The sequence below is a fragment of the Cibotium barometz genome, chromosome 13 (assembly GCF_041138505.1).
Source record: "Cibotium barometz isolate CiBa-2024 chromosome 13, ASM4113850v1, whole genome shotgun sequence".
Classification (NCBI taxonomy): domain Eukaryota; kingdom Viridiplantae; phylum Streptophyta; class Polypodiopsida; order Cyatheales; family Cibotiaceae; genus Cibotium; species Cibotium barometz.
In genome coordinates, this window is record NC_141058.1 from 6,595,062 (window position 1) to 6,610,648 (window position 15,587).

General features: G+C 45.0%; 1 protein-coding gene across 1 annotated transcript in view; it reads right to left on the minus strand.

Moving 5' to 3' along the window:
- Positions 1-2,675: 2,675 nt before the first annotated feature.
- The window catches only part of LOC147632317 (proteasome activator subunit 4-like), a 121,232-nt gene continuing 108,320 nt past the window's right edge, over positions 2,676-15,587 (minus strand). Inside the window, exons 28-35 of the mRNA XM_086807148.1 lie at positions 10,213-10,515; positions 9,994-10,089; positions 4,173-4,351; positions 3,967-4,048; positions 3,738-3,868; positions 3,489-3,647; positions 3,216-3,372; positions 2,676-3,086 (exon numbers count right to left, since the gene is read on the minus strand). Of these exons, the coding sequence (XP_086663274.1) occupies positions 3,045-3,086; positions 3,216-3,372; positions 3,489-3,647; positions 3,738-3,868; positions 3,967-4,048; positions 4,173-4,351; positions 9,994-10,089; positions 10,213-10,515 (1,149 nt within the window). The 3' untranslated portion in view covers positions 2,676-3,044. The remainder of the gene's footprint in view (positions 3,087-3,215; positions 3,373-3,488; positions 3,648-3,737; positions 3,869-3,966; positions 4,049-4,172; positions 4,352-9,993; positions 10,090-10,212; positions 10,516-15,587) is intronic.

A 15,587-nucleotide genomic window follows, 5' to 3' on the forward strand; every position in this document is an offset into this window, starting at 1 on the left:
TCCGTAGGTCTTACTCCAATTAGGTTTACAATGCTAATTATGATAATAGATGTTATACATCTAATTATGAGTACATTTCACTTAGGATAGAGGGGTGACCACAGGTGGATTGGCCTTTGCTGGTTTAGGAAGCCAACTATGCCTTTCATAACATCAAGGCTATATAACAAATCCAAAAAGTCAAAAAGATTCAGATTTTCAGAGATGGCCCGGGCAGAGAACCCTTGACTCAACATAAAATAGGAATTAGAAATAAAGGGAGAATCCCCCCTTCATGACCAATATGCTCATGAAGATATCATTGATATAGCTCGTAATGTCGATGTTACTCTTGATCTTTTCTTTATGTTGATGTAGATCTTGATGTTGATGTAGTTGTTGGTCTTCATCATCCCTGATTTCATTGTGTAATGAAATCTATGTAAGCAAAGATGGATCATATTCTCAATGTATTAAAGCTTGACATGATGATGATGCATGTCCCTTTCAGATAATAATACGTTGAATTTGCTTAAGGGAATCTTAGACTTATCAATGGTCAATGTCTTGCTCTTATACAACTGATTTATGAGCATGATAGATGAGGTACATGAAGCGTATAAGCTCAAAAATTCCACTATCCCAACAAACAATGCCGATACAAATTTATACCCGATTTTCGAATAATAAATTGACTACTCAAATCAAGAAAAAAAATTTGATTTGATGCTTAACATAGATTTAGTAACACTTGAATGTGAGATATGATCCATTAACAGTCCTAAGACCTCAGATGATTAGTACTAATCAAAATATTACTGAAAGCAATTTTCTATATTTGAGCAAAAAAAACCCTGATTTGAAACACTGTCGAAGGAGCAAATCAAGGAGCTTTCTCAATACGAACCTTTAGTAAGTAATAGGCGAGTCCCCAATAGTATGATTAAACCCTCAATGATCCAAGAACACGGATTATCATCGACTAATCATTGATTAGAAGAGAATTTATTATTTGTAATGCAAAAGAAGAGACAACTTGGAGCTTTCAATTGAAGCCCTTTCACAAATCTTTCTCAAGAAACCTTCAAGGAGTACTAATAGCAATATGTCTAGGTGACAAGTCAAAGCACTTGCTCCAATTCCACCTAAATCACACGATTTTGACGTCGCCAATCAACGCAACAAATTTCGAGTAAAATCATAAATTCACCTTCATCGCTTTGAATTGACTTGATTTCTCTTAGCTATAATAACTCTATAGTAATAACAATAAGCTCATGAAATTTGAGCTTATTTGGTGCAAAAGAGCAATTGGGAGGAGTAGATTTAAAAAAACATACTTTTTTGGGTTAAAACACTATAGCGCTTTAACACAACAAAAAACACTATAGCGCTTTAACACAACAAAATTGAAAAAATTACACACTATCCTAGGGATTTTTGGGTTTACACGAGTTGCTACGGCATTAGACTTGTCACTAAGTCATTTTAGTCAAAGAGAGATTAAGGTATGTATTCTATGATTAATCACGTTTATGGACTTCAAAGGCTTAGCAATAGTGTTGCATTTGATGCCCTAAGAGGGTTTGGCAAGATGTTATGCGTGAAGGTAGAACCAATCAAAAGACCAACAAGGAGTAGAGCTACATTTTTGTAAGGAAGAGGAAAAATGGTTAAAAAGTGATTAGTTACTAATCATAATTAGTTCAGATATAAGATGAAGCTAATCATAAAGAGAGTGACGTAAATGATGATGAGTGGATTAATGATACACATTAGCTTTCATCAACATAATGTACATGTAGGCACATCAAAGGCATGGCTCTAATACCATGTCGACAACCACGAGTTCAACCATGGAACTATGGAGGACGAAATCTCTCCATGGTTGAGGGGGAGAGAGAAAAACAAGAGAGCAAGAGAGAGCAAGCTGGGCACAACACAAAGTGATTGTATTATGAATGATATGAGAGATGATTGAACCACCAAGTACAATACTCTTTTATAGGCATTAAACTCTTATCTTTTTACCCTAACTAAGAGGTTGTTCACACCTAAAATATTTACACCGGGTTGCTAAAATATTTACACCGGGTTCACTATAAAACTAATGACCGGCTGCCCATATCCCCAATGTCACATGGTATTTTGGTGTATTGTTTCAACACTGAAGACATCCCGCTTGATGCAAGGGATGGATTGGGAATGTTCAAGATATGTTGCCAAAATTTGAAGTTAACTTAAAAGAGAGTCCATTGTACGATTGCATTTTGAGTGGAATGTGCTATGAACAATCACAATTGCCTCAGCAAAATGATTTGAATGTCCCAAGCGCATGGTGTTTAAAGAAAGAGCTTTAAATTTGGCATATGCAATCAGTGAAATAGCACAATATTTCTTTCAAGCCTCAAGCAACCACATTTGAAGGGCCTAAGGGCAAGTCATATGTTTGTACTTGGAAAATCCCATTGTGATCACATCAACGAACTGGACATTTATTTCAAACATGGCATTTGAAGGCCCTATATGAATTACACTTACCACATAGTACAATTTCTGGGTGTAAGGATGTGTTGCAAAAGACTGGAACACCATAGTAGCCTGGGAAGTACATAATATCTACTAGCACTCACCCTGCGCAGTGCTGCAGTATGTAAAAGACATTAAGAAGCAAAACGCACGAATGAAAGCCGGAATACAAAGGGTCAATTGAAGGGATTTTTTCCTCTTATTTTTAGAAATCCATGATTTTTCTTCTCTCCCCTCTCCTTGTGCCCTGGTTGTCCATGTGTAATATGTAATAGATGATTGCCACGCAGAGGCATGTATTATTTCACAAAATCTCTAAAGAGTCATTGAACAAATATCCCATGAGGCAGCTTCATATCACAAGGAAAATAATTGATTGAGCTGGACTGCACTTTATCCGTTCTGCAGTCCAAAGTAACTTTGAACTGGGAGAAATTGGTCTTGCAATATCCATAGATAGATTGTTACATCAAAACAACGAATCAGTTAAAAAGAGTACTTCGAACTCTGCATCGAGGTGCTGCAATTAAACCTTGTTACGCAAAGTATGATGCAGATGAGGACGTATCTGTTAAAATCTGCAGCCATTGTTTCACGAGAAGGAGAGGTTAAAAAGCATTGCATATTGCAAGGGTTCGAGAAGCTAAACCATACACATGATAATGATAAAAAAGAACGTTGGGCTTGATAGTAGAATCCCATCTTACCTCCAATTCCTCTTCAGTAAACATGGACTTTTGAATTGTCCAGGTGTCTGCATGTGTCCGCCGAAACTCGGCCACAGTTTTCCTGACAGTGGCCCTCACAGGTGGTGGTGATTCTTGTGCAAACCGTGCAACGGTAGTAATCACTTTGGGAAGCCACCTGGCATAAGAAGGGGGTTTCAAGGAAACATCATCATCATACACTGCATTTGGTAAATAAATGCCATAACCCACAGAATTCCCAAAGCATAGCCTTTCCTACATGAGATGTCCTACCTTGGCATGTCATATGGAACCGATAGCACACATGCAGTCAAGCCCAACACCGCAGCATGCATGCTGGTGGGCGTTACACTCACTTCAGAAACATTCTTGCCCAACACCGCAGCATGCATGCTGGTGGGCGTTACACTCACTTCAGAAACATTCTTTCTTCTGCGAAAGCCCAGAAAAAAATAAGAAAAACATGCTTAAAAAACTTGAGTGAAGATGTAATTAAACAGTCTAGTAACAATATACGATCACCTTCTCCTTGACTTGGCTGTGTTCAAGAAACTGATGGCCTTCGCGAGCTGATTCACACGGAACTCTTCAGACAACTCTTCATCCGCACCTTTCATCATACCAGTTAGCGTTACAGATGCAAGCTCCCTCACCTGAAAGATCACACGTACAAGGTAGCTAAACAGTCTTCAAGGCAAATGCCTTGCAAGCCATGCTAAAAACCCCTCGTAGATAGTTGAGAGATGCAAACCTCAAGTTGAGCATCAGAAAGTAGATTATTTACTTCGCCCCAAATCTTGACCAGACCATCCATGGGTAGCAGGAAAGTGTGCCTGAACCCACAAAGGAAAGAAAAAGCATGTAACATAGAAGCAAGGCTATGCTAGCATATTGTCACATAAGGCATTTGGATGCATATCTGAAAAAAGGGTTGCTTTGCAAGCAGCAAGAAGCTACCTGTACAAAAATGACTGTAGAAAGCTCAAACTTGCAATGCGGGTGTGCCAATTACTGTCATTAGCTGCAGATAAGAGCGCTGATATTGCCCTTGGAAGTTGTGCTGTTGGAAACACTTGAAACTTAAAAAATTGTAACGCTACTTTTACCAAAGATGAGAGATCCTTGTGAGAGGTTTCCTGTTTCCAATTAGCAAAAAAGCATGATCACAACAGTTTACAGTGCACAAAGTGGGCTTGCTAACAGCCACTCTCTCTCTCCCCCCCCTCGCTTGTGCGTGTCTCTGCTCCGTCCCCTCCCCCTCGCTTGCGCCTGCTCTCTCCCGTCATGCGTGCCTGCTTGCCTGCTCTCTCCCTCACGCGCGTGAGCCCCGCCTGAGCCTCACCTAACTGCCACTTCCTGCTGCTCGCGCGCCTGAGCCCCGCCTGAGCCGAGCCTCGCTACGCTGGGCCTGGTGTAGGGCACCACCAGGCCATAGCGGTCACCTCCATGCTGTGTCCCGCCCTGTAACAAGACTGCGCTACGTTGGGAAAGCCAGGCCAACAAACGCTGGCCATCACCACAATGCCGAGGAAACTCACCTACGCAAGTGCCCTCGCCACACCGACCAAGCCATTGACCAGTCACAGCTCAAGCTCGTGGACGGCATTTCTCTTAGCACAGATCGACAAGCTACGAGAAGAAAATGAAGCCTTGAAGAAGCAGCTCAGCAAAGTTGAGGCCAGGTTGGCCACTCTCGAGGGCAAGCCTGACCCAGTTCAAGAAGTTCAGGAGCAGATCCAAGAAGCCAAGGAGGAGTTCATTGACGCCACCAAAGGTATGCAACATGTGAAATTAGATGTTATTTCCACCATCAAGGAAGAAGAACTTCAAGTGTCGGTTGCCCAAGACATTCGGGTACGGGGACTCCCACAGGGTTGGGACAAGCAAGAGGTAAGGGAGCAAACCGAGATTGATGCAAATGACTACATCCCCGATACGGACATCTGGAAGAGGAGAATCAGCAGGGTTCTCCCCTCCATCGATATAGGCAATCCATATCTCATTACCCCCCAAGGGGGACAGGCCATCCTATGCTATGAAACCAAGAAGGACAAGATCAAGGTTTTGCGACAATCCAAGGCACTCCAAGACACCAAGTTGTGGCTAGCAGACGAGCTTACACCTATGCAGCTCAAAAACAAAAGTGCAGAACTTGCTAAAGTTCGAGAAGCCCGCCAAGCTGGAAAGTGGGTCTACCACGAAGGAAGAGCAATAACTGAAGACTTCCAGAAGCCTAAACCCCACTAACTGGCTCTCTCCTATGTACCACAAGCATTTCATATTACACATGGTAATTGACCCTTAGCTTTTATTTTTATTTTCAATGTTCGCGCTTATGCGCACTTGCGCCTAAGTGCACCCCCGAAGTGGATTTTAATGATTGTGATGTCATGTCTTTTGGTCCCATATGCCTTCAAGGCATTCCACGGACGTTAATATGACTTTCTCTCTCTCTCTCTCTCTCTCTCTCTCACATCTGCCCAATTCTACCCCCCGTGCACTTGCAAGTGTGTGCTGCCCACCTGCACCTCTCCACCAGCTTCCTGCCTTTTTGCCCAGCTGCCCACTTCCGCCCTCTGCATTGTTGTAAGAAGAGCTGCAGTCATGGACACATTCAAAAACTCAAGGACATCCTGACACAGATGGAAACTAATGTCAATGGACAAGAAATGGATCCACTCACATGGCAGGGGCTGTTTGCCTTGACCAACATTCTTCTGAAACAGGAGGATAAGGATGCCATATTCGGGCTCAGCTGGACTCCTTCAAAAAGGAGACGAAGGAACTCAGGTTGACCATACACACCAAGGCAAATGATGAAAAGACGGCCTTGCAGCTAGAGCTGAAACAGCTCAAAGAGGAAAATGCCAAACTCTGCAAAGAGATACAGGAAGCCAAGTTCGACAGGAGGACTTGGACTACACATGATTTCTGGTCACTGGTGATACATGAAGCTCGCAGGGTCAGCGTTGTGTGCTGGCCTGTTTTCCTTGCGGCTGTTGGTTTCTTTTTCCATGTTGTTGACATGCAGGTTTACTCATGGATCATATATAACATCCTTTGGTATCATAAACCCTTCGGGTCTTTTGTAGGCGTTAATACACACAAAGAATGAGAAGACCAGAGAATTGAATCTTAATACCCGCTTTGCCCGCCCTGCCCGCCGCCCAAACAGCCAGCTTTGATCCCCTGCCCGAAATGACATGCTCCACGAGATGGAATGGCCTGTGAATCAGACTGCAGGAGGTCATCGACAAAATGGAAGCTCCGCGAGATGGAATGGCCTGTGAGTCAGACTGCAGAAGGTCATTGACAAAATGGAAGCCCATATCAACGCAAGAACAGAGACAAATAACAGCTCCATAGCAATGCACCGGATGGCTTCATCATCCTGCGGAACATTCTGATGTTCTGGGAAGAGCAGCATGACAGGGAAGTAGCTGAGTTGAAGAAGGAACGGGACATGGCAACACTAAAAGTCAAATGGAAAAATCACCCTTCTTCTGCAGGAGTAAGGGGCAAGAAAGGTAGAGCCCGAGGATACTTCTACCAAGGAAACTTGGATGCTTCAACTAGAAGAGCATAAGTAGGATAATGAAGGGCTGAAGCAAGACCTACAGGAGGTGTAAGCAAGACCAACAGGAGGTGTAAGCAAGACCTGCCAGAAGATGGAGGACACATGATTGGAAATCAAGATGGAGAAAGCAGGGCTCCAAGAAGAAATTGCTACCACCTCCAAATGGGTAGGGGTAGCAAAGAAGGACATGGAATGGGTGAAGGTAACTAGAAACCAGAAGAATACAGGGCTGAATGATAATGCAATCATGAACGGTGGAGGAGGAAAAGTGTTGGCAATCTCGGATACTCCATGTGAAAGTGACCAGCCTTGTTGCAAAGGGCTCTCCAAAAGAGGATGGGGAAGACCTCTTCCTCAAGATGAAGATTGAAGGCACACCATTTGTGGAGGCATGGCGTGTGGGCAAGGACTTGGCAAAGGAGAGGCCTCTTTTTCTCAGGTTTAAGGATATAGAGTCCTGCCTTGCCTTCTTGAAGGAGCGGACAGACCTTACGGGCACGAAGATCTACCTTGGGGATGATCTCACAGCCCTACAATTAGAACAAAGGAAAGCCAGCATGGTGAAGGCGGCTAGGGAAGCGTGGGATTTCTACAGGTATGGAAGAGTCATCATCATGGAGTGCTATCCCAAACAGGAATGTGGGGTCTGTGAGACCACCAAACCGCTAGAGATGGCAATATAGAATTGTAATGGCACACTGTGGTCGGACCCAGGAGACCTAGTAGAGACATACACAGGTTGGGATGTCTTCTTCTACACAGACACGCCAAAGCCCTGAGAGAGGGCTATCCAAGATCACCCATGTGCAAGGAAGTCTACATACAAGAGAGGGGGGGCGGGGGGGGGAGGGGGGGGGGGGGGGTTCAGACCTCACCTGTGCCAGATACTTACTGTAGTCAAACAAGACGAAGTGGCCCGTTTCATATGGATCTGTCTTGCTCAGCCATTCCACATTGCCGTATGATACTTCGCTCCAGAGATATCTACCTTGGTCCTTTGCTCATGATGTACTGCAGGATAGTCACTCTCCTTATAAACCACTATTTGCAGACAATGCAGAGATCTTTCATGTAGGAGACATTCTCCTCCTGGAAGACTTCATGCCCCAACAGATAATGCACACGTGCATAAGTATGACTTTCAGGGAGACCCCATTCTCCTCCCACTGAGCTAGACCCGAGAGCTGTTGGCATGCAGAGAACTGCAGAGGACGGTGGATACATCACTAGATATGGCAAATATCTTATCTTTTGGAGATGGGAGCGATGCATGATCTATGCCATTTACCACCCCCCACACCTCCCATTACTACATTAACCCGAGCCCACTTTCATTGTGACCTCCACCACATTTATGAGGCTCCACGCTTGACCTCTCAGCACCCCTTGCCACCGTAACCTCTCAGCTCACATCTATCCTCCAAGAGTCGGCATGGACATGCTACCCATCCACTGTTTGTTCCTCAGTTAAAGCACCGGTTGGCTCACAACCTCAGAATGGGTGGTATGATGATATGTGTAAAGCCATGAAGCTTCACCTCCTCCGCAAAGGGCAGATGGATGGATGGACGGATCTCGATTCTCTGCACGGAGATGCAGAGGTCTTTCCCTCACGAGTTGCCTTACCTGGAGGAAAAGCAAGGACGAATTGAGGACAGTTCTGACGCTTGGTGCATCACAGGGGAAAAGAGGCCTGATATACCAGCGGTGCAATCAGATACAGCAGGTACATCAGAGGGTACAACTTGTACAAACAACCGTTCAGTCCGCCAGCTCTGGGGCTTTCAGACTAGGAGGGGGATCTTCAGGTTCCCATCCTGGATCATCCAGCTTTGGTGCAGGCCGATTCAGGGCTGGAACTAGTAGTATCTTTGGATCAGGAGCCTGGAGGAAGCTCAGGAGCATCAGGTTTCACTTCTTTTCTCTTTGGCACAAGTAGCTCTGGAAGTGTTAGCTTTGCAGCTGCCATGAGAGAAGCAGGAACTACAGAAGCCTCAGGCTTCACACCATCACACTTTGGGACTGGAGGCTCTTGAGGATTTCACCTGGGAGCTGGGCTCGGAGAGGAGAAGCTCATGGCTTGTTTGGGGAGGTTTTCTTTCCGTCTGCAAATTAAGTATGGATATTGACCAAGATAACCCTAGACCATTGGTTGAAGAGTATGGTTGACTTTCGTGTGGAGTTGGATGTTGTAAAAAGATAAGTCTTGGCATAACTTGAGATTGAGCTAAGCTCATATACAAGTTTGGTCAAATGGTATATCTCAGAATCTTGGAGGATTCGAAGGTTATGAGAATCGGAAGGTTTAATGAAAATTTATCCTCGATTTTGCAGGCCTTGAGAAAAAAAAAATACAATCGTGATCAATGAGGTAGCCTACAAACTGGGTTTGCCTCTAAAGGTGAAGAATCATCCTATCTTTTTTTATGTCAATAGTCTGTAAGAAATGTTGGGCGCTGGAGATAGTTTTGTTTGTAATAATGAACTCATTTCGGTTAAAGGATCAAACTCAGTATGTTCTAGATGAACCAGAATGGATTTTGGATTTTTGTGAGATAGCAATCAAGAACAAGCTTGTTCCAGAGATGCCAATCAAGTGGAAGATGCATACTGAAAATGATATTTCTTAGGAAACTACAGTCTCTCTTAAGGGGTAGCTCCCTAACTTTTTGTTAGTTATTGCTCCATCTAACGAATGGGGGCGTCTAGTTTAAGGAGGGAGTGTGTGGTCTAGCCTCTAGCTCAGGATGCTTCGGATGGAGCTATGGTTGGGTGGTGAGCGGCCGGTGCCATATCTATGTTGGTTGTGCGCGTGTGTGTGTGTTGCAAGAGCTGGCTCAGAAGTTACAGGGCTGTTTCAATCACTAGAAATGAATCCGACACCCAGAGATAGCTAGGCAAAGACAAATGTCCGCATGTGCAATAGTCAAGAGACACTCATTGCTGAGGCACATGGACATCCATAAAAGATGGCTATGCTCTCTGTGGTTCATAAATACTCTTATCTTTTAGTTGCATTTTTGGCCGCTCACGTCTTGCCCACTGATTTAACATGGCGTTTTCCAAGTTCATGACTACTTTACTTTCTCATAGACATGTTTAAGATGCTTCCACCATAGAGGATGGACAGCAAACCAACCTTAAAATAGTAAAGAGGCACACACACTCTCCTGCTGCTACTGTTGTAAACATGGGCCATACCTGCAAAGACAGAACTGGCTGCAGCAGCTCAACAACGACATTCATTAAGATAATTGAGCGGCCAGACTTCATTGCTGAGATTATGAAGTATAAAACCTGCAAAGTGTACTAGACATGTTAACAATGTATTTAAAAACATGTATTTAAAAACATAAAGGGGAAAAATTAACATACACAGCAAACTACATTTGATGACAGAGACATTAACAGAGGCTTCACCGTTTCTGTGAATCGAACAGCCTGCTGTACGTCATTGCTCTTCTCAATACTGCTACCAGCATTGGTACTTGCCATTAAGTAATCAGAAGAAACAACCGATTCACTTGGTTGGACAATGTCCTTCTGACATTTTACAGCTGCTGAGTTAGTCTCACTTATTATGAATGATTTCCAGTCACCTGTTTCGTCTATCGATTTCTCTTCAGGTCTTGCAACTGGCACCCCAAGCTTCTCATTGGAAAAATCATAAACTTCAAGATTTGCACCAACAATGCAAATAACCATTCCCACCGCTTCACGCACCTGCAATAAAAGTTTCAACTTCATAACTTCAACTCTCTTTTGGCATTCCATTACACCATCTTGCATGCTAACATAATTGCTTGCAAGATAAGCTAAACTACCTTGTGCCTGTATTGATTGCATCCTTGTGCTTCAACAACTACACACAGAGCTCTCCTCCATAGCCACCATGCCTTAGTTTCTTTTTTAGAAGACAATGTGCATGACTAGTTACACTAGTGATTTATTACCATGTCTCAGTAGACCATTGCAAGAAAATAATAATGTTTTTCCCCTCCTTCAATGCTTAGCTTAGAGGCTTCTTACACTGCATACTCAGAGATAATTTGGTCCTCTTCATCAAGTTATAGAGTATAAGGACCAAAGGTGTACAGCACTCCTTCTACATGATGTACAAAGACGCAAAGACCAACTTATGAAGGGACAAAAGAGGCAAGAAAAACAGAGCCAGTATCATACACTCTTTACATCTTCCTTCGAAAGAATTGGAAAGTGCCCAGCCTGAGAGCCAGATGATGAAGAGACACAAATGCACCACATCAGCACATGCATAGAGATTGCACCCATGGGGATTTTCCATCCTAACATCCAAACCCCTAGCTGCTACTAGACGCCCTTGGATGACGACATGTATGTTAGGTACCTGATGCTAACCCTCGAGATTAGTGGCCTAATCTGGTAAGGTTAGGGAAGCCCTGAGATTAGAGGAATCACCACGCTGTGGCAAGATTGAAGAGGCAGTGTTCCCAGGCGCACTTTCAGTATGTGCACACAATCTCTTCTCTTTGACTCATAAATTACACCAGAAGCCCTACATGCGGTAGCTTTCGGAGGAGAGAGGGGGGGGGGTGGTGTAGTATGTGCTTACAATACACATGGTCTGATTGGGTTGGATTTGAAAGGTTATAGGTCATAATGTTCTCCCGTATTAAGAGGAGCACACCACATGATGTCACTCTTGTAGAGTTTGCAACACTTTCCTTGCACATGCACATCTCGTTTCAGATCATCACACACAGCTGGATAGGGTCAGGAAGTATGCTATACCAAGGCAGACAGACATAATATCATGGAAGATAGTCTAATTCTCCATCCAGCTTGCACCAGGCGCCGGTGGAGAGGGAGGGTGGGGATGAACTCACTGAGCATGTAAAGACAACGGGTAGCCTTCTTTTGCACCTGCAGCATTGGACCCTTCTTCATCCGGAAGGGGGCAATGCCATTTGGCATTACATGCCACTTGAACCCCCTCCCCTCATGTAGCCTCCTTCAGAGAGTAACCAGCCATAGAGGGATCCCCCTCTTCATCTTTTTTAGTTCTCTGACTGTCATGGACAGGGTTGTATTACGCTTTTAGGTGGAATTTTCTTTTAACTAATAGAAGGATCTATTCTTGGAGACAACAACAAAAAAACATAGAGTTTCTCCAAATTGTTAACTTTCCAAAGCTCCTTTTATTTTTGACCCAAGTTTAGGCCTTCTTTCAAATTTGCCCAAAATTAAGTTTTGCCCCAAATTCATGTTTAACCACTAGATTTTTCTCCAAGTTCAGGTTTTTCCCAAATTTGTCCTAGACTTGCCCCAAATTTATGTTTTCCCTACATTTGCTTTAAAATTTATGAGCTCTTTCAAATTTATGTTTCCCCTACTTATGCTTTCAAATTTATGAGCTCTTTCAAATTTCCACCTCAGAAAATGTCGGTTACTCCATATCTCCCCTCTATTTTGCCCTAAATTTGTTAAAACAAATGTGGAATGAGAAACGTAATTATTCAAGTGTCGGGGTAGAAAGCAGATCCCCTTGACGGACGCGAGAGTTGGTCTTGCCAAGATGAACATGAGTTTGTTTTGATGAACTCTTTGATGTAGATGTATGGAATGTGGTTGGTATCTATTGACCCTTTTTTCTTCCCCAGAAAAGAGACCCTTCTATTAGTTATCACAAAAAAAAACAGCCATGCACACTAAGTACAAACTCAGCTCCATAGAGGGAGTGATAATAATCAAAGTGAAAAAAAAGGGAAGGCTGGGGCGGGGGGGGGGGGGGGGGGGGGGAAACAAACATACCGGTGGTCTATAATGCTAGGTGGGCTCAACACAACTGTCAGTGAGAAAAGGGCCGTGACGCCAAGTCCGCAACCACCCTAGAATTTCTCCCAGTGTCCACAGAGGGAGTGAATGATATCGAGCCATATGCTCCAGATGGTCTCCGCTGGTGGAGTGGGGGTGCCCTCGATGGCCTCGCTGGAGCAAGCTCGCCAAATATGCCATGCAGCAATATTGTTGCAAAGCTCCCAACTCTCGCAGGATCATGGAATCCAGTGAACAGAAGATATTGTTGCAAATCTCCCATCTCTGGCAGGATCATGGAGTCTAAGGAACAGAAGAGGGAACCGGAACTAGAGTTGTCGAGATCCGATGATAAGCAACCTGCAGTGCCAATCCCCCACCATCTTCGTCATATGCCATGGCTGCCTTAGCCTTGGTGGCCCAAGCAACTGTGACCCAAGAAACTATGTGGGGGGCAGCCCAGTCCATAATGAAGATGAAGAGAATCCTCTGCTAAACCTGTTGAGCCTTCGGGCATTCCCAAAGGCAATGACGTTGGGACTCCTGTAGATGGCCACACCTCGAACAGACTGGGTCTACCTCTGATGGCCAACCAAGTGCAACCGCTAGGCTCCAGTGGGCTAACTGCCATAGAAAGAGTCATCTTCTACAGTCCCACAGCCTCTTCGAGAAATCTAAAAGAAACTGTGGAGGGAGGCCCTCGGACTGCCCCTCGCTACTGGTGAAGTGCCCTCAATCTCAAGCATCTCAATCCTACTGCCCAACCGTGCTGTGTACTCAAAAAGGGGGAGCCTCCTCTCTAACAAAGGGATCCTGCCATGTCCACTCTCATGGGTCCCCCTGAATGTGTGAGCAAGAAGCCCTCCATAACCATAACCGTGCCAAAAGCCCTCTTTGGACACCTTGGCTGGTGGAGGGTCGATGTACCAACCATGCTTGTGGAAACCAATCCCCCGCACTCTCTGCAAAGTGCATCCGTTGAGATCTTGGGAAAGGGATTGTGCTCTGACAAGTCTGCCATGACGTCCGATAGAATAAGTGAGGAAGACTGAACTTTCGTCAGCACCTTGCACTGCCAAAGGTATATGTCATGTCTGGTGAACACTCCCAGCCACTGCAGGGGAGGGGAGTCCGGGATCGGGATAAGCCACTCCGGGGGGATGGCAGATGTCAGTTTGTCCCTGCCTCGTATCATCCCAATGAGACTCCTTGCCTGCGCCTCCCAGGGAAGCTGTCTGAAAAGTAACCAATCCCCAAGAGACTGCACTAGGTCCATGCTCATAGCTCCCAAGATACATGCGGGCAGCCACCCAGCATGTGACCATTGGGTAACCGGATCAGGGGGGTTCCTTATCAAGGGCTGTCAGTGGCGCTCCTCTACTAAGCTGAGGAGGACCTGTTCTAGATATACCAGAGGCCCCACCGGCTTTAGGCACTGCTTCAAAACAGACGTATCCAGGATACAGATCTATGTGTTGTTTTCCATTTGTTTCACGTACACTACATTGTGTGAGGGTGCATTAGACATGTCCAGTTCCCCTACATGGGGTGTCCAGCTGATTTCAATCTCATAGGCCTTTTTTTCTTATGCAAACTTTCAATCATATCTTCACTTTTAGAGACACCACTGAGGCGGCGAGGGCACAAAAGCAAAAGGTTTACTGCTGTTTTGTGGATTTTCGGAAAGCTTTTGATCCCGTCCCTTGACACTGCCTTCTAGGTCACCTGCATAAGCTTTATTTCCCAGCCAACACACCATGGGGGGGTGATGGCGTTATACGAGGCTATGACTGGCAGAGTTGGGGCACCGAGAGGGTTGTCTGGGCGCATTAGCAACACTATCAGGGTCAAACAAGGATGCCCACTCTCCCCTACCTTGTTCAGGTTATACATAGATGAGATCTCACCATTTGTGAACAGATTTAGGGGGGACAGGCTCGCTGCTGGCTCAGACAGTGGTGCTCATCCTGTTATATGCAGATGGCATAGTATTGATTTATGATTCGGTGTAGGGGCTGCAACGACATCTGGATTCATTACATAGATTTTGTGACTAGCAAGACCTCATGGTCAACAATCTCGGCAAAACCAAGGTCATACTCTTTAAGACTTCATACAAAGAGAGAGCTGGCCAGTCATTCCTCTACAAAGGAGTTCAGATGGAGAAAGTCTCGTCGTATGTTTACCTTGGGGTGACTTTCACAGGACCTATCTTCTCCATGAGACCACCTGCACGGGCCCACCTGACGAGAGGGTATGCAGCCTTACCCAGCATGGAGAAATAATGTTTCCAGGCCCACTTCTAGGAGCCCTGCACCAAATGTTGGCTTTTTGACACTCTGGTGTGCCCGGCAGCTATGTACAAAGCCTCATTCTGGGGACCAGATCTAGGAGAGGATGATTAGAGGAGGATAGAACGATTGCAGGTTATGATTCTCTCCCATATGATCAGGAGTAAACCATCTGTGCCTCATGAGATTATCGTGGCTTGAGTTCGGAGCACCCTCCTTGGTCATTGATAACACTTTTTCAGCCCCTCACGTACGTCATTTGTACACACTTTATGCAGATCGCCTCCTGGGCCCATTAGCCCTTGAGTCCTCTATGTAGCTGACACGAGAGGGGCAGCACAGGTCTTGATACTCATGGGTGGTCAGCTGGTTTGATCATCATGGCCTCCAGATGGATCGCCCTCCCCCTTTCTAGAATAACTTCGACTCCCCTTTTTTTAATCTTCCTAGACAGGAGATCAACTGCCTCATTCGACTCAATCTGAGAGAGGTTCACATACATCTTACATGGCTGGCCCCACTTCCCCATGAAACTCCAATTCTACAGAGAGCATTTCTTGTGAGTTTCGGAGGATGGATTCATTATGAGCCCTAGATACCTCCACAGGCACATTCACACGCCATGAGGATCACCATTGGTCAGATGAGGGTCCTATCACACCGCTTATAGATCAAGTCAGATAGAGCAGAGGGTGTCCCTAAGGAGGCATG